General features: G+C 49.3%; 1 protein-coding gene across 4 annotated transcripts in view; it reads right to left on the minus strand.

Moving 5' to 3' along the window:
- Positions 1-19188, minus strand: part of FARP1 (FERM, ARH/RhoGEF and pleckstrin domain protein 1) — a 273312-nt gene that overhangs the window by 199506 nt on the left and 54618 nt on the right. For all 4 annotated transcript variants that reach the window (XM_032315064.1, XM_032315065.1, XM_032315063.1 and 1 more), the window contains one exon: positions 14284-14477. In XM_032315064.1, coding sequence (XP_032170955.1) covers positions 14284-14454 — 171 coding nt within the window. In that variant the 5' untranslated portion in view covers positions 14455-14477. Of the gene's footprint in view, positions 1-14283; positions 14478-19188 lie in introns of those variants that run through there.

Consider the following 19188-nt stretch of genomic DNA (forward strand, 5'->3'; position numbering starts at 1 on the left):
ACTACCTTTGGTGTCTCATATAAGTGCATTCATATAGTCTCTGTCATTTTGTGACCCAATTCACGTAACATCCTCAAGGTTCATCCATGTTGCAGCATGTGACAGGATTTCCTTCCTTTGAAGACTACGTATTAGGAGGGGAGACAAGATGGCGGGGAAGTAGGAGGAGGCGCCGTTTCAACCTGTACCGTAAAGTGAGCTGATTACTTACCAAAGAACTCTGATCACTCATGAAGTCAGCCTGAGATTAGAATCATACACTTCTGAAGACTACGTATTCCATAGAATGTATATACTCCACGTCAGCCACTCCTCCATCAATACCCACATGGGCTGCTTCTACCTCCTGGCTACTGTGCATAAGCAATGAACACAGGGTACCCATCTCTCCAAGATTCTGTTTTCAGTTCTTCTGGATATTCTAACCAGAAGTAACACCGCTAGATCATACGGTAATTCCAGGTTTTAATTTTTGAGGAACAGCCATATTTTCCATCACGGCTGCTATTTTGCATTTCCACCAACAGGGCACAGGGTTTCAATTTCTCCACCTCCTCACCTAACACCTGTTAAGGTTCTGGTTCTTTTGACAACAGCCATCCTAATGGATGGGAAAGGATATCTCATTGATTTTTATTTGCATTTCTTTAATGGTTAGTGATGTTGTTCTTTAATGGTTAGTGATTTTGATTTGCATTTCTTTAATGGTTAGTGATGTTGTTTCACATAACCATTGGAAGAGGGATTGAGAAAACTGGGAGAGCAATAAAGTCTTATGTTTTCAACCTGGCCCAAGACATCAAAGGGAGGGATACTCGCCAGAACCAGAGAATGATGTTAGAAACCCAACAGAATGATGTGGGGAGGTGCTCCTTGGTGACTTTCAAGCTAATACACTCCCATTACAGACTCATGGAAAAATGCCAGGGGATGAAGGAAAATTACACAAAACCAACCTACTCCTGTGGTTCGCTTGATTGAAACAGCCAAGAGTCCTCTTCTGGTGGAGCTGCTCATACTACAGATCTCATTTCAATTATGCATATGTGTGATTTAGAAGAGTTTGGGGGGATACAAGTCTCCTCCACGTACTGGGAAAATGTCCTATCCTACACTTTGCTCCAAAGGAACCAGAGCAGAAACTAGGTACATGAGTTGCAAAGCTAGAAGCCACGGCACCAAACAGGCCAACCATTCCTCAAATGAAGTTTCATAATGAAGCTGAACAAGGAAAATCAGTTGCTGTTCATCAGGGCTGAATTAGGTCTCAACAAAATTCACACATTCAAGTCTGATCCCCAGCACCCAGTGACCTTATTTGGAAATGGGATCTTTGCAGAAGATCAGGTTAAGATAGGGTGGGCCCTAAACCAGTAGGAGGACTGTGGCCTCAGAGAAGGGAGATACTGGGAGACAGATGGACACACAGAGAACACAGAGTGGAAATGAAGGCAGAGATTGGGAGAGAGACATCTACAAGTCAAGGAACAGGGAAGACCGTCAGCAAACCCCCAAGAAGCTAGGCGAGAGGCCTGGAAGAGATTCTCCCTCATGGCCATAGAAGGAAACCAACGCTGCCGCCATCTTGATCTCTGACTGCCCATTTCTGGAACTGTGAGAGGCTCCGTTTCTGTTGCTGAATCTGCCCGCCTGTGGCTCTAGGTCACAGCAGCCCAAGCAAACTAACACATTCTATTTCAACAAATGTCAGACTGAGGCATTAAGTGAAGAAGCCCAGGAAATAAATGAACCACATCTGAAATGTCCCCTTCAAGGCAGCAGCAGAAAGCACGGCCAGCAGGCCTTACAAAGACCATGCACTGCCCGGAGGCTTCTTGTGGGCCCAGGGCTCAGAGAGAAAGAATTTTAGTACCTCGTGTACTACCAAACAATGACCAAAAACAAAACCAACTCCCCAGGCCCCTCGTCGAGCATTTTTAGAGCCAGACAGAGGGCAAAAATAATTTTGGAAGCCAAGCAGCTCATACCCACATAAAACCTCTCTTGAACAGCCCCGGGGTTGGCAGGACGCCGAGTGGCTCCTGGCAGGGCCTTGCTGAACCAGTTTTCTGGAGAAAATTAGAGTTTTCTTTTCTAAGACTGCCATGTCCCTCTTAAGAGCTTCAAAAGAGAAGGCGGTGGTGGGCACTGACGGAAAAGTCCACCTCAGAGAAACTGCCCTGAGAATGGAAAGGAAGGGGGATGGGGGAAGGAGACAGACTATCTTTGTTTTTAGGGTTTCGGCAAGCTCACCATGAGCAAATACTAGGACTTTGCTTGGAATGAGGGTTTCCTCTTAAAAAGGGAATAATGGGCAAGAGCTTAAACCAGGAGAGCTCTGGCAGGGCGGGGCTGGTGCCCAGACTCTTCATCATGTGGTCAGCAAACAGGGACACGAGCCATTCCTGTGCCATCGACCCGGACGCAGGCAGCGGGTAAACAGAGCTGAACCCCAGCTAACGAAGAAGAGTACTTCCCGGGCGCCTGGGTGGCTCAGTGGGTTGGGCCGCTGCCTTCGGCTCAGGTCATGATCTCAGGGTCCTGGGATCGAGTCCCGCATCGGGCTCTCTGCTCGGCGGGGAGCCTGCTTCCTCCTCTCTCTCTCTCTCTCTCTCTGCCTGCCTCTCTGCCTACTTGTGATCTCTCTCTGTCAAATAAATAAATAAAATCTTTAAAAAAAAAAAAAAAAAAAAAAAAGAAGAGTACTTCCCAGCACCGGGCTACACAGCCAGATGTCCCACTTAACAGCTCCAATAAAACATGTCAACTCCGTCCTTACAAAAAGCAATCACTCAGGCCAAGGGGGAATCAGATGGCCAACAGTGACCGAGAAGTTCTTTTTCCACTCCTATGTGGTCACACTAGAACTATACACAACTCTGGCTGGCTCTTTTATCTTCAGCATGTGGATTCTCATGATAAAATCGCGTGCAGATTAAAAGCGTGTCCATGAATTGCGGGATTTGTACATGAACAAAGGTCTCCATGTCAATGTCAGCCAGGTGACGTGAGGCCCAGCAGGGTATGGGATTAAGGATGGGGTGGGGGGTCAGACAGTATAAAGGCTGGAAGCCAAGGCAGAGGAAGAGGGAGAGAAGCAGAAGCTTAGAGACAGGAGCCTGAGGAAGCCACACCTGGTGGTCTTCATTCTCTCTAGGAGGTGGCATGCTGGGCCATCCCCTAAGAGATGGGGTGTCCTGGCTCTTCCCCCCACTGCTCCTGCTGACTGGCTGGGACAGCCTGCTCCCCACGGCTCCATGGTTTGTGGGCTTCTGGGTGGGCTCAGCAGAAGGAGACACTGCTAGAGGAGTGGTCAGGAACAGACCTTCCTGGCCCTACCGGGGCTCTGGCAGTGGCCGTCACTCCTGCTGGCCACACCATGAGTGGCCGAGGAACCGTCCCTCTTTCTGTCCCTTCAATTCTCAGAATGACAACTCCCGTGGGGCCCCAGGAGAGCACGCTGGCCAGAAGGGACTAGGATGGCCAGCCACAGCCAATATGGACACAGCAAAGCAGTGACCAAGGGTTGGCCATGACAGGAGCCAGGAAGCTCCAATGACCAGGTAGGATCAAAGACTGGACATCTGTAGCAGACACAGCCTCTGCTTCGATGTAATTTTTTTCTTCACTGGTTGATGTTGCCACAGAGAAGAAAGGAACTCTGGCCACTGTGAGAATCCCAGCAAGGCAAGGGACAGGTCCCCTGTGTGAGAAGTCACCGGGCTCTGAACTACAAGCAGAGCCTCAGTGAGGAATAAGAGGTCACCCCAAGGGTCAAGAGCAGAGGTCGTGGGAGGGACAAGATCCAGAGGCAGATCAAGTAGGATTCAGAAAGTCAACTTCATGGGGCGCCTGGGTGGCTCAGTGAGTTAAGCCTCTGCCTTTGGCTCAGGTCACGATCTCAGGGTCCTGGGATCGAGCCCCGCATCAGGCTCCCTGCTCAGGGAGCCTGCTTCCCCCTCTCTCTCTGCCTGCCTCTCTGCCTACTTGTAATCTTTCTCTGTCAAATAAATAAATAAAATCTTAAAAAAAAAAAAAGAAAGAAAGAAAGAGAAAAAAAAGCAAGCCAACTTCATGCGACCACTGACAGAAGGGGAGGGGGGAAAAAAATCACAGAATGCTGAAAGCATGAGCTTTCATAAAAATGTTACCAAATATTATTGGACATCCATCATTCAAGAGTCCCCTGGCTCCTGAGAGCAGTCACAGGTGCCTTTTACTTCTTATTTCTGTTCCTAGTTAAGGGGCACATACTCAGAATCAGAAATGGAGGATCATTTTAAATTACAAGTCAGGCTTACAATGAGTTTTGACTGCCCTTTTTTCATTTCAAAAAACGATCAAAAAGGAAATCTTTCTACTAACTGTTCAGTGAGAACAAAGCCTGAAGTGTTTTATTTTTAACAGGTGTGCTAAGGAAAAGGCGTCTTGAGGCTCAGGGCGAAACAGACTTTTTTCCCTTTGTTCTCTCAATGCTAACGAGGCATATGTTAGGGGGTGGACTGGGTTCCCCAAGATTCATGCGTTCAAAGTCCTAACCACAGCCCCCACTTTAGAGCTTTCACATAAGGCTTTCACAGAGTTAGTCTAGTTCAAACGAGGTCATTAGGGCTGGGGCCCTCATCTTGTGGGGTCGGTGTCCTGATCAAAAAAGAAAATTTGGAGACCATCACCCAACACAGGCGGAATGCCATGGAAACATGGAAGCAGATATGGGGACGTCCCACCTACCAGCCAAAGAACACAAGACACCGCCAGCAAGCCACAGAAGCTGGAAAGAGGAGACAGGCATAGATGGCATTCTCCCTCCCAAGCAAACAACCCTGCGGACAACTTGACCTTGGACTCTGGGTGCCCAGAAAGGAAAAGGAATACATTTCTGTTAAGGAAATGCCCAGTCTACAGTATTGTGTTCCGGCAACCGAGGAAATGAATATAGATTTTAACCATAAAAAAGGTATTGTTTCGATACCCTAACAACTCAACAAGTGCTCCTTGGTCTTGCTTTTCAAAGCTGTAGACATTCAGCCTTCTATCTAGACCAAAGGTAACTGGGCATCTGTGTTCAGTTTGCAGACAGAAACACACACTGACCAATGACCCCTGGAAGAGACCTAACAGCCAAAGGCACTCGCTGCTACACCTCATAAGTAAAGTGCATCAAAATTAAACAACAAGCTCATGACCCCTATCACGCCCTTCCTTTCTAAGGATCTGGAGCAGGGTCCTTTCAAGTCCCTGGATTTAAAAAGACTTTCCCAGCCCGGACTTCGCTTCGGCATGGCAAGCTGAACAGAGTCGCCCCTGGATGACAAGGAAATGGAAATGCCAAGAGTAAATAGAATTTTCCTAGTATACATGGAAACCAAGCAATCAACCTCCATGTGATGCTTCCAGTCTGAACGATTTACATAATCACTGTGAAGCTCAGAGGTTCACTTAGAGACAGATTCTTCTTTGTGATTAAGAAGAAGGCAGTGCCTTTTATTAGCAACATTAGCAACGTTCCTTTCATACCAGAAGACACGATTTCGAGTACAATTGTCCTGGAAAGGCCCGTGCCGGGTGATTTCCCAGTCTCCTATGACAGCAGGGAACCACGCAGGTTGTAAACGCGAAGGTTGTAGGATCTCCCGGTCTCTGGGTGCGCCCATCCCATGAGTTGGCCAGTCCTACGAATCCCACCTCCACGATTTTTCCTGGGTCTTCTCCATCCCACCATGCGGACAAACACTGCAAGGCCTCTGGTCACTGGGCGTTCCTCCTGCAGGTTTAGCCCCGTTCAATCCAACCCCCTCCCACCCCTGCACGTAGGAGCGCCTACCACCAGCACCTACCACCAGCACGTGCTGGAGGCCGGCACGACACACCGGATGCTTCACCAGAGGGCTGCTTGTGGTCCTGGACAACCTCATGGTGTAGGGAAAGCGGGGCTTAGGTATAGGGATGTGCAGGTCTAGGACCCTCCTCTCTCTCTAGCTCTGTGACCTAGACCAAGTCCAGTCCTTCCTGTGCACGCCCCTCCCCGCCCCGACCCTCATTCACGCCCGGGTCAGAGGTTCGTGGCTCAGCCACAAATGAGAGACCAGGACAGACTTATCAGCACGATGTCTAGCACATGGATTTTTCTGAAGGCAGTCATTTCTATCCACTTTCTTATCACTCGCAGCACCTTGCCTTGTGTGTTCATAAACACTGGTCCAGCTCCTATCGTGTTTTCCAGATCACATTCCACAAAGTAACACCAGAGCCACAGAATTCCACTGCGGGTATCTAGCCTAGCTTCCTGTTTATATAAATGAGCAAAGAGGAACCAGAAAGCGCTCGATTACGGTTACGAAGCGTTAAAAGGCTTTCGGAGCTGCTCACTTACACAAGACCCCTAATGGATTCAAATCATTCCGTGTCTTTTCTTAGCAATTAAAACTAAGGTGAGGGGCACCTGGGTGGCTCAGTGGGTTAAAGCCTCTGCCTTCAGCTCAGGTCATGATCTCAGGGTCCTGGGATCGAGCCCCCCAAATTGGGCTCTCTGCTCAGCAGGGAGCCTGCTTCCCTCTCTCTCTCTGCCTACTTGTGATCTCTGTCAAATAAATAAATAAAATCTTTAAAACAAAACAAAACAAAACAAAAAAAAACCCAAGGGCCGACTCAAATGCTCCAAGAGATGGAAGACAACAAATGAGGGAATCCTAAAAACAGGTACGAAAATAAGTCACACTGATTTTTCACCTATTTCATACTAACAGTCAAACACAGGAGTATCTCGCCTTCCAAGGGCACACAGAGCCCGCACCATGAAGGGCCGTCCTCGAAGTCTTAACAACAGCCCCTACCCATCTTGAAATCCCTCAGCCAGCCTGCGCTAGAATGCACAGGAAAATTAAGCTCAAAGAACACCCTCTTCTATTGTGAAGCTCTGCGAACTGAGGCTCAGAGAAGCTACAGATAGATTTTGGGGGGGAGCAATAGGAGGGGACGGTAAATGTGCTTGTTGGAAACAGAATTCACCACAGCCCTCCAAGTGGCACTTTACTCTTAAAGACCTCTGAAAGCCACCTGGGCTACATCTCTATTTTAGGACAAACCCTTCCAGCTCATCAAATGGGAGACTCTGCAGAAAGCTTGGCTGGTGGGGGGGAGGGGGCGGCAACACAGGGGGTATTTTCCAATCTCAGTCTCAATTTTGCTCAAGAACAATCCAGCAACTAAAGCTTATTAGCAGCCAAGGAGGACCAAAAAAAGAGACTTTCCTGAGAGGCTGATTCGAGTCCAGGGCTCTGCAGGAAGGGTTTCCTCGGACTTCACCTTGGTCCCGTGAGGGAGGTGTCCTTCATTCTCAGGGAGGAAATCCGTGGAGAGAATGGTCATCGACCCACCCGGGGCCACGCAGCCGCGGAGTAATGAATAAGCCAGGATCCAGTGTCCTGGATTTTCCCCTCTAACCCTTGTGTTTCTTGGAACTAGAAAATTTATTATCTCCAATTAAAGGAGGGGGGTGGGGAGCAGCTCTAAAATCCCCTTTGTTTGCTCAGGATATTGGCCCATTTTAATGCCAGAGACAGACATTCTCAATTACAGTTTTTTTGTTTTGTTTTGTTTTGTTTTAATTTATGAGGTTCTACTGAGAGACTTTTCAGGGAGAAGAGAGTCAGCAGCTGGAGAGAATTCCAGCCATCACGATGAGAGCTGCGGAGCAGACTTTGATCACAAGCATTTAAGTCGAAGCTGAAAAGGGCGCCCCAACGCACATTTCAGGCCAACATCTAAATTCGACTCTTGGCTTCAAGGAGCCAGAAAGGAAGACTAACACGATTAGGCTGAAATGATTTATGAAAAAAAAGAAAAAAGTTTTAATCTATTAAAATGGCCTTTAAATGTAACCTCACGAGGCCAGACCCAGACAGCACCATTGATCATTCCAGTTAAATAAAAACACAAGAAAGGACGACGCAGAGCAGAGTGGACATAAAATACTATTTCAGAAACGCTAACGAAAAGAGCCAAAAGCAACACAGATAAGGAAAGAAACACAAATTTTTAAAAAACTGAGTGAACTGGGGAGATTTCTTCCCCTCGTTCCCGTTCAGACCGCAGCTGCTTCAGGAGCGGCTCGGGGGCCGCTGGGTGGCTCAGTCGGTTAAGCGACTGCCTTCGGCTGGGGTCACGATCCTGGAGTCCCCGGGATCAAGACCCACATCGGGCTCCCTGCTCAGCAGGAGTCTGCTTCTCCCTCTTCTCATGCTCTCTCTTTCTCTCTCTCTCTCAAATAAATAAAATCTTTAAAAAGAAAAAGAAAAAGAAAAAAAGCATCTCTGGGCAGATGCCACTTCCTGCTAGGTTTTAAATGGCCAACTAAATTTTATTCCGGTCTTCTCCCCCACCCCCCTCCAAGTGCACTGCATGCAAAAAAAAAAAAAAAAAAAAAGAAAAGAAAAGAAAAAGCAAGAGACTGAGAGAGAAATCAAGTAGTCCTGGGACCCCTATCTGCCTCCCAGCATCACTCTCATCCGATCCACTGGAGGGAACAGCTCACCCCACTGCCAGGCACTTGGAATTCCAGAGCAGTGAGAAGCACAACACTTTTAAGAAAGGAAGATCTAGTCCCCCCTCACACACAAAACCTTCAGTTAAACATATATTCCATCTTTTGGGGGACCAAAAAAAAAAAAGTGACTTTCAGCAGCTTATCCAAAGGGGCACCTTCTCTAAGATGGCTAAAATAGAAATAAAGAAGGGGGAGGAGGGGGCCGGGACACAAAATGCATTCAGAATTAAAAAGACCAAGAGAGAAAAGGAATCTGCTTTCCTAAAGACACCGTTGTTCTGGGTGAGGCATCAAGGGGAGGCCCACCCAGGAGCCGGGGACCTTGAAAGACAAACTTGTCTGGGTCCTGTTTCTGAGCTCCAGGTGATGAAGATAGCTTTAAAATTCTAGAAACGTGTAAGACCTTCCGAAGAACCCAAGCCCATGGAGAACAAGTTCCCGACAGAGGTCAAGCCCAGTTTCATGAAAATTAGACATTAAACAAGTTTCGTTTCATGAATGAAACGAATGAATGAAATGAAATGAATGGACCATTAAGAGAACACCTGGGTGGCTCAGCCGGGTAAGCATCTGCCTTCGGCTCAGGTCATGATCCCAGGGTCCTGGGATCCCCACGTTGGGCTCCCTGCACAGCAGGGAATCTGCTTCTCCCTCTCTCTCTGCCCCTCCCCTGTGCTCATGTTTGAATGCACTCTCAAATAAAATCTTTAATAATTAAAAAAAAGGGGGGGTGGACCATAAGAGACAAATAAGGTTTGACTTAACAGAGGTCATTTTGCCCCCAGTAAAAAAAAAAACCTCTAAGGACTCTTACTAGGACATGCTGTTTTCAACAAGCGGATTTCCTACTAACAATGTGTTATCTAGAAAATTACTGGTATCTTTCAATCTTCTATTTCCCACTGACAACGCAGTATCATTTAGCCCATTTGAGTTCAGTGCGATATATGTAAGTAACCCCCCAGCACACACTTGCAAGTTAAATACTGTCAGTTTCCTGACGCTGCATAAATATCACAGAAATCACAGCACACTGGTTCACCCTCCCCACTCTTTTTCTGCTCACTAGATAACACTAACTTCTGTATCCAACCAGTGTGGGGTCTGTTTGTTTTGGGGGGAGGGTTGCTTTTGCTTTTGTTTTGAAAAGAAATTCCTTTTCTCAAAGAGTTTACCATCTGCTGGGACAATTAAATACTAGTCCTGCAAAGTTAATCCATCAACAAGGATGACGATGCGGAGTCCCAGCTTCCAAAACAGGGAGGGGAAAGGCCTTTACTATCACCTAGACCAAAGGCCTCATGCTGCAGATAAGCAAACTGAGTCTCACGCATGGACGTAAAGGAACTAATTAAGAAGATTAGAGCCGGGGGTTCCAAGTCTAATTAGAGGGGCAGACAATAAGCACAGGAAGGAGACCAAGCAGGGCCCCCAGCGAGAGCCACAGGGGCCCTGGACAGTCGGCAGGTGTTGGAAGTGAAGCTGGGTGGGTCCCAAGTGTAGGCACCCCCAAGTGTAGGACTGGATAATAAACAGGAACACAAGAGGCCCCGCCCCCCGGCGCTCACGCCCTACACACTGGAGCCCCAACCAGCATGGCAACGAAAGCAGATCTCCGTGAGATGCCACCACAGAAGGGGAACCCACAGGGACAGTGGTGGGGAATTCGGGCACCGTCGCCCCAGCAGCTCGACAGTCTGGACCTTGGGGGAGGCTCTCCGTTCCCCCAGCCTCCACACACTCACGAATCTACTTTGTCCTCTGACACCTGGGAGCTATAGAGGCTTCCGAGGGAGGTGAGGACACGACAAATACATGGAAAGCGCAATGATGGGACCCTGGGATGGCCACGGTGGACACCAGCCATCAGAATTCCTTCTACCACAACTCATGCGGGGCACTGCTTCTAGAAGGCTCCCCCCGCCGCCGGCCGGCCCCCCACCCAGCCACACCTGCCAACTCAACCCAGACCAGGGGTCCTCTGGTCCCATGAGTGACTTTCCCACATGTTTTTTTTTTTTTTTTCCTTTCTTTTTTTTTTTTTAACCAAGGCAGCTCCAAAGCAGCAAAGGAAATGGCTCCCTTTTCTATCCCCTGATCTTCTCCACTCTTCCTAGAGTGACCTTGCTAATGAAAACACGAACTGAATAAACACTTGGAGGAGAAACCATCTGCTTCAATGCAACCAACCAACGACCAACGTCAGTAGGAACAGTGTTTGTTTACCAGCAGGGTCAGGAGGCCAGGACACACAAAACCTTCTCAGAGATCTTGAGTGGGGGATGGCCCTGGCTGGGGTGAGGGGCAGGGAGAAGTGTCATTAACCCTTTCGGAGCTGCACGAGGCACTCCGTTTTACAGCCTCCAGGTGGAAGGGAAGGCTGCAGCTCCCAGGCCCCCGGGTGAGGCTTATTTGCACATCATTTTCCACATAAAGAGGCTACAACACCATTTAAGAATTTACAGTCAGTACTGAGCTTGAACTTCCCACTCTGCAGAGTATACCTAAGCTCACCGTCCACGTTCAAGAGCAAAGGGGGCTGATGGGCCCACAAAGGAGAAGAAACCTGTGCTCACCAGGGAGGTTTTTTGAAAGGTTCAACACTTTCAGAAAGCCTCCAAAGAAAGACAACCATGCAGACCACAATTTGGTTATCTGAGCTAGGAAGGGGTTAGGGAATTCGTAGTTTAAATGAGGACTCTGCCTGCTTTCTACGCTGAAACAAAACTAATGAGAAAAAGCTCAGGAAATCCAATCCCCAAGGAAGTACAGGGTTCAGAGAAGAATGCTCGCGAGGGGAAACTGCCAGGACTTCTGGCCGCACGCCCTGCTCATCCGTGTGGCAAACGGGAGTGAGGAAGGAGAGTGGATTCTCTGGCGGCGCCCAATCCAAGGAGCGGTCCCATGCGGGCAAGGGAGACCCTGCCAGGGTCAGACACCCGGCCTTACGAACTCGCAGCAAAAAGGTGGGGAGCGAGGTTTTCCAGCAGCTACAGGCGGCTGGGGCCCTTGCGATCCTGAGTCACTGTGTTCCCATCCTGAGTGCTAGGACTGAGTCACCCTGGCCAGCCGGAGGCCCTCCAGCTGCGTGAAGGCCTGGCTGGTTCTCCGAATAGAGAGAACAAGGTAGCAATTTTGAATCAGCTCTGTCAATAAAAATGCTGATATCTGCCTCTCTGCAGGCAGTTACAGAAAACATCTGTTACCCACTGGTTGGGAAAGAGCATTCTGGCCAAACTAGAAAACTCAAAATAAAATATGAATGGATGAGATGCGTGGAAAAAAGGACATTAAATTCTACTTGTAAGATAAACTCATTCTCACATGCAGGCAGCAAACATTTTAATGAGCAATGACTACATGCCGGGACTGTGCTAGAGGCCAGGAATGAGACACTGAGGCAAGGTCCCTGTCCAGGGAAGTGGCAAAGGCACCGCCCCACCCTACTTGAACGAAGGGCTTAGTAGGTGCTGAGCTGGAATTAAGTGCCCGGAAAAACGTCATGATCATAGGAGGTGGGGTTTATTACTAGCCTCATTACAAAGGAGAAAGCAGAGATACAGAAAGGTACTTGTCCGAAGTGATCAAGAAGTCAGTATGAAAAGGCTGAAATTTGAACCCAACCCTTATAGGTGCATAAGGGAAGAGGTCTGAGGGAGAGGAAAAAAAGGCCCAGACACTATCTCCAACGTTAGCTTCTGGATAAAATGATAGTAGGGTTCTTAAGGGTGCAGAGAAGTTTATGGGGAGGAAAAGAGAAAAGTTACTTCCAGACAGAGGGGTTATAAATGTAAAGCATAGACACCAGCAATTATCTAGTAAAATAAAATTTTTAAAGATTTATTTGTCAGAGAGAGCATGCACAAGCAAAGAGAGCAGCAGGCAGAGGGAGAAGCAGACTCCCAGCTGAGCAGAGAGCCTGATGCGGGGCTTGAACTCAGAACCCTGGGATCACGACCTGAGCTGAAGGCAGATGTTTAAACCGACTTAGCCACCCAGGCGTCCCATCATCGAGTCAAATAATTTTAAACAATGAAAACCTACTTTCACTCCTTTCCTTAGGGACATCCTATACAGTTCCTAGCTGTTAGTGACATTCTTTGGTTTAGGGACACTGAGGAAATGCAGGTGAACAACACTCCCTGTGGTTCACACACCCAACATTAATATTTGATCGGTCCTCAGTCCAAACCACACACAAACACCATTTAACAGAATGTGTAGCTAGAGACTTGGGCTCAGAGGCCCTTAGTACAGGCCCAACAGGAAACCCTGAAACTAAATACCTCACCAAACCAGTCTGGCAACGAAGAGAAGGCACTGGAAAGTGGGAGGGGGGTACCTGTTCCAGAAGGCCTAATTCTAACAGGCTGGCAGATGCCCTCATTTATGTTCACAGTTTCAGCAGACTGGCAAAGAGCTTTGTTCACCAGAATACAGAGATGTTCCCCAGCCCTTGAAAGACAAGCATTCCACAACAAGAAAATAAATGTACAATAAACTGGCAGTTTTCAGCACAGCTATTCTGAGGTTTACCTTTCCCTGAGACACTTAATGGTAATTCGCACTCTTGGAACCATATTAAGAGGAGTATGATTTAGTGAATCGTACTGCATAAGTGATTAAATGACAGGTTACAGACGTCTGTGTCAACTCTTAAATCCCACAGTCCCTCTAGCCAGCAGGAGTAATAGACGGGTCGTCTCCACTTTAAGAACAGGTTACGTTCCCAAAGTTTTGTGTTTTAGTTGGCTGTTGAGAATTCAGGAGTTATTGTCTTCCCCACCAACAATGCCAGATTCGCTGTATAGTACCTGAGACAGAATGCAGAAAACGAAACCCGAAGCGTGCCCCAAACAAGGTCTGCGGACCCCAATCCACGTGAGGGACAAGGATTCTGGAGGAAAGCGCGGTCCAAATTCTAAAGCACCCAGAGCACTCATCTCACCCTCCCCGCCTTGGGCCCAAGAAATCTCACCACCTGTAACTGGTGCTGGTTCCCTACCCTCCAGCAGGAGGAGGCGGGAGAGGAGGAGGAGGCGGGGCTCGAGGACAAAGGGCAGAACCGCAGGGGCATGGGGGCCAGGGCCAGGGTAAAGGGCTCCCATGGAAGAAAGAGGCCAAGGCTATTGATTCTTCCCTCTCTGCCTGGCTCCCAGACACCCCCATTTCCTGGTGTCTAGAGACACCTAATTGTGAGGCTGCTAACACTGTGGACCTAGATCAGGGTTTTTCTGCCCCCCCCCCCACCTCCCACCCTCAAACACAGACGTCCACATCTCTCCTGGCATGAAAACCCACATGGGGCTCTTTGATGATTTTCTCAGGAATTTTCTTGCCTGTACCCTAGATTAGCGGCACACGCACGTGCACACACACGCACCGTGAGAGGAAGACTTGTAGTGAGCAAATGAGACAAGACCACAACTGCATCCAGTTCAAATATATACAGATCACATGTGCACACACATACACACACATACTCTCGTAGGAAAGTCTGTAATTCAAGTGATCGGCCCACTGAGACCACGATCTAGGCCGTGCACGCATGAGTCACAATACTGGACGGCGGAGAACCAGATCGGGTGAGAAGAGCGTGCTAGGGCGGCGGGGGGGAGGGGGGTGGACCGCACCCCCCAACTCCCGCCACCTCCTGTCACTGAAAAAGGGGATTCGAGGAACCTCCCCGTCCTGAAGGCTGCCCACCCGTCTGAGTTCACACCTCTACCCCAACTTACCGGAACTTCAAATGCCTCCTGGGTGTCATCCAGCATCTGGATTTTGATGGACATGAGTTTCCCAGAAGGCGTCGGGGGCGGCTTCTGACCATGTTCCAAGGTGCTGATCCCCGAGTTCTCCGGGGCCCCCAGTCGCGATCCTGGACTTGGCCTCTGCTCTATTTCTCCCATGGTGAAAGCAGACTCTAGAATATCTGCGGAAAGCAGTGAGAAAGAAAAACCCGTCAGAAGACACAATGCATGTCAAGACCTCAGGGGCATCTGCGGTCTCCGAGCCGTCCTCGAATCCGAGGAGCCACAGCTTGGTGAGCCCTCGCTCCCCCCACATGGGACTCACACATGGGCGACTTTGGTGCCTTCATGAAATGTCAGGTCTCCCTCAACCAACCCAAACATGCCAACAGTGGTGCGTATTTTAACGTATTTTCTTCCCTAGTTTTACAGTCCGCTCTCATAGTACAAATTTTGCGGCGTCCAGCACAGTATTCAGGGCCCACAGTGAGCCGGGCACGGCTTTTGGAGTTTGGACAGAAGAGGATAAGCAATGCCTAAGCCGTACCATCAGTGTCCCTTAGTTAGCTGTCATGCACACAGAACATGCAAAGAAACATGGGCTTGATCAAGATAAAAAAATAAAGCAGACATCGTGGCTCTTGAGTTTAGAATCTGTTGAGGAAGGTAAACACGCGATGCCACAAACACAGGCGACATAGGGTAGGGTCTCTTCCCCCCATTTCTTCGGCTTGTTTCCATCACAATCACCTTCTAATTCATTTCTTTCCTGCCACCCGCCCCACGGGCCCCCCATTCCCAAGAAATCACTACACATATAATGGTATCAACAACGTTACTTCCCTAGAAACAAAACCCAATCTTCTTTCCTCTACATGCCTGGCCCCGTCCTCCTGCCCTGCCCCAGCCACACCCCACCTTACCCCAACCTCCCCCTCCCCTCTGTCCTGCTCTAGATCTCTCTGGAGCATGGCTCTCAGGGGCTGAACGCTTTGCACTACTTCTCCACCTGGAAACTTCCACCCTGGCTTTTGAACTCCGTTCCAGGATCACATCCCCGACCCCTTGGCAGGACTCTGGTACCAATGCCCCCTCTGCACCCACACCCGTCATTCAATGTTACCATGGTGGTGAGTCCCATGGGCCTCTGCCCGATTACACCTCCCAGGACCCCAGGGCCTCAAGACCTAAAGCAGGAATCAAAGCTTGATATCTTTGGATCTCAGCACCTGGCTAGACACAGCACGGGGCATAAAGATTCCAATAACGGATGCTTGATGCTGGGCCCTTTCTGGATATGCAGGATCACAGAGCACAATGGGCGGGGGGCGGGGGAGGTGGCCCTTCCATCACTGAGAGGGTAGGAACGGTCCTCAATCAAGTCTCTAATATCAGATAATAATGGCAAGGAGACAAGCACACAGGAGAAGGCACTGCGGGGAAGACGAAGAGCCCCCACGAAGTTATGGGACAGAAACTAGGCGGCATACAGGAAGAATACGGATTCATGTGGAAAGAGGGTTTGGAAAACAGGCTGGAACCAAATGACGAAGAGCTCAAGCCCTGGCTGAGAAACACGGTCCTTCCCTGGAGGCAGCCGGGAGCCCCTGCGTGATTAAGAACGTGCAAAGCAGAATCTTAGAAAAACCATCCGAGGAGGAACTAATCCTACAGGCTGGAGAAAGATGGCAGGTCCAGTGACAAAGCTATTGTGACAATCTGTGCCTCAGGGACAACGTGGCCAGTGGAGATAGAAAGGAAAGCATGAGGCCATAAACCCAAGGTTATGGAAAAATGAACCCAACGTTAACAGTAAGCTGCCCAGGAGGATACAGAAGAATAGCAAAGACCAGAAAGTTTTATATTAGAGCAGAAGAGTGTGTGGGAGGGAAGGTGAGAGTCTGACTGGGAACATCCAGGGCCCTGCGGGGAAGCTGGAGATGGACTTGGGCTGAGGGGTCAGAGTCCATCTGGCTGTACAAGCAAAAGCCATAATGAAAGCAAATGGTGGGGGGCAAGAAAGCAAAAAAGAATCACTGTGCCCAGTCAACAGGTGGTCATGGGCTGAATATTGTTCCCCCACAAAATTTTTAAAAGATTTGAGAGAGAGAGAACATGATTTGGGAGCGGGGAGGGTGGGAGGCAGAGACGGGAGACTCCCCACTACACAGGGACCCCTGATGCGGGACGTGATCCCAAGACCCCAAGACCATGACCTGAGCAGAAGGCAGATTAACCGACTGAGCCACCCCAGGTGCCCCTCCACTCCCCCCCAATTCTTATACTGAAGTTCTCACCCTCAGTACCTCAAAGTATGACTCTATTTGGAGAAAGGTCCTTAAAAGAGGTGATTAAGTTACAATAAGGTCATTAAGATGAGCCTTAATTCAGTCTGACTGGTGTCCTTATGAGCGGAAAGCTGGACCCACAGACACAAGGGACGCCAGAGCAGAGGAGTGGCCATGTGAGGGCACTGGAAGGCAGCCATTTGCCAGGACACGGGCCCTCAGGAGAAACCAGCCCTGCCACCACTGTAGTCTGGACTTCCAGCCTCCAGAGCTTCTGTTGTTGTATCCCCGACCCCAACCTGTGGTGCTATGTTATGGCCGCCCTAGCAAACTCATGCCAGGGCCCCGGTGGAAGACGGGAAAGAGGCCCAGAGGGGCCCCAAGTAACTGAGAATGCCACAAAACAGGCACCGGGGGTCACCTGTGGCGTGAGGTACAAGCTGAGCGCTGTGTCTGACACATCTGAAATCACGTCACCGCTCAGCTTCTGTGTTCGGAAAAAACCATCCGGCTCGTAAATCTCACGTGGTAGGTTCTTCTCAGCCAACTCCTGGCTCAACCTTCTCCTTAAGAGTTGGGCTCCCAGGGCACCTGGGTGGCTCAGTGGGTTAAGCCTCTGCTTTCGGCTCAGGTCATGATCTCAGGGTTCTGGGATGGAGTCCCGCATCGGGCTCTCTGCTCAGCGAGGAGCCTGCTTCCCCCTCTCTTTCTGCCTGCCTCTCTGCCTACTTGTGATCTCTCTCTGTCTCTCTCTGTGTCAAATAAATAAATAAAATCTTTATAAAAAGAGTTGGGCTCCCAGAAGTTTCTGACAAAATTCCACATGGCGGCCCCTTCGCACTGCCTCTCGGCATTTTCACTGTGATGCCAAAGGCTGGCCCTGAGGTTGGCAGATGGAAACCATGGAGTCACCTCAACAACTTTGGTCGTTGACTTATACTCCCCTCGCCTGAAAAGACACATCCTTTGACTGGACCGAGAAAGGGTCTGTCGACTACCTCAAAAACACCACTTTCTACACATTTCCCCACAAACCCCACCAAAGCCCGCTGGAGAGTAGTACTCGCTCCTATATTACTATATTAGTTCCTAATATTCCTATATTATTCATTCCTATACATTCGACATTGGGCTCTGTGGCCAAGCGATGCAGCCTTTCTGGGAACAGCTCCTCCTTTTCTGAATGCTCACCTAGGACTTCCCAGATCTGTTAAGGAGGCAGCTCTCTAATTTCCACCCCCAGTAAACTTTAAGAACCTATTTCTAATCAGTTTGTCATGTGATCTGGGCTTTGCTTGATCCACCACGGTCTTGAGCGGTGGGACCCGACCCGTTCATCTGCGATGCCCCAAGCGCAAGGCCTCACGGGCATGGGGCCACGGGTCGTTTGCTTGCTCAGTGAATCAGACGTGGGGGTGCACCTCTGATTAGTTAGGAAATCAGCTGTGTGTCAGACAATCTCCCCAAACTACGAAAAATTATTTCCCTGCAGGTTTTCTGTTTGGGGTCTCACAGTTAAAAGGAAACACAAGTTCCAGAGAAAATGGACATCTGCTCAGTTTGCCATGCCTGTCCCCACCCAAGCTCTGCACGTTTTCCTGCTTTGGTCTTAATCCCTCCCTGTCATTCAGAGCATCCCTTGATGCCTTCGTTTTCCTCCTCTTCCTCCTCTTCCTCCTCCTCCTCCTCCTCCCACTGCATCAGGGCCCCGCCCCCTGCCCCTCCCCCTGCGTCAAGGAGATACAGCTCAGATGCCCAGCGAGGGAGGGGACAGCGGAGAGGAAGGGGCCTAGCCCCCCCCATCACCCCCACCTCAAAGATGCTAGGGACCCTCCCTACAAAGGCACTTTCTCCTTGTCCTGCCTGAGCAAAGGGCAAGGCGCCTCACCTCCTAAACTAAACCCTCCCCCCCCCCACCCCGGGGGCCCAAGATCTCTTGATGAATATGCACTGTCCTTTTTTAGCCTCTTGGCACGTAAAAATGAAAAGTGAGCTAGTTACTGATAGGTATTTAGTACCTTAAATTCCTTTTTCCTCCGTCTCCAAATGACCTCACGCCTGTATTATTTCCACTCTGGCTACTGACACTTCAACAATGCAGTCCCTCCTTTGTTTCCCCAGCCGCATGCAGACCGTGGCTGTACATGGAAAGTACTGCTCAATTCAAATATCAATCCGGCCGAGAGGCCTGAGCTGAGCATCCTAGGAATGTCACGGGAATACCCGAGGAACACTGGCAAGTCATAAAGGGGTGACCACGTTGATGCTTGCTATCAGAATTGGTGGGTCCAGTAACACAACACAGCCGTCTAGGCCAACAGGTCTAACAGCCCCCCAAAAGCCTCCTGTCTCTATAGATCAGTTCAGGCTCCACTTGAACTTGAACTCCATAATCACCCGTACCTTCTGAATTCCTTCAGGAATGGTCAAAGCAAAGCAAATGAACCCTTCTTCCCTTGTGATACATTACTAGTAACATGATCATTCCAGACCTCAAAGCAAAAAAGCTATACGTGAAACGACTTCACTCTTCGGCTGAATGAAACAGGAACTACAACGAAAAATAAAATTTTTAACTGGCAGAGAAAAGATGAAAAAGCTAGAG

This window comes from Mustela erminea, chromosome 15 (genome assembly GCF_009829155.1).
Source record: "Mustela erminea isolate mMusErm1 chromosome 15, mMusErm1.Pri, whole genome shotgun sequence".
NCBI lineage: Eukaryota > Metazoa > Chordata > Mammalia > Carnivora > Mustelidae > Mustela > Mustela erminea.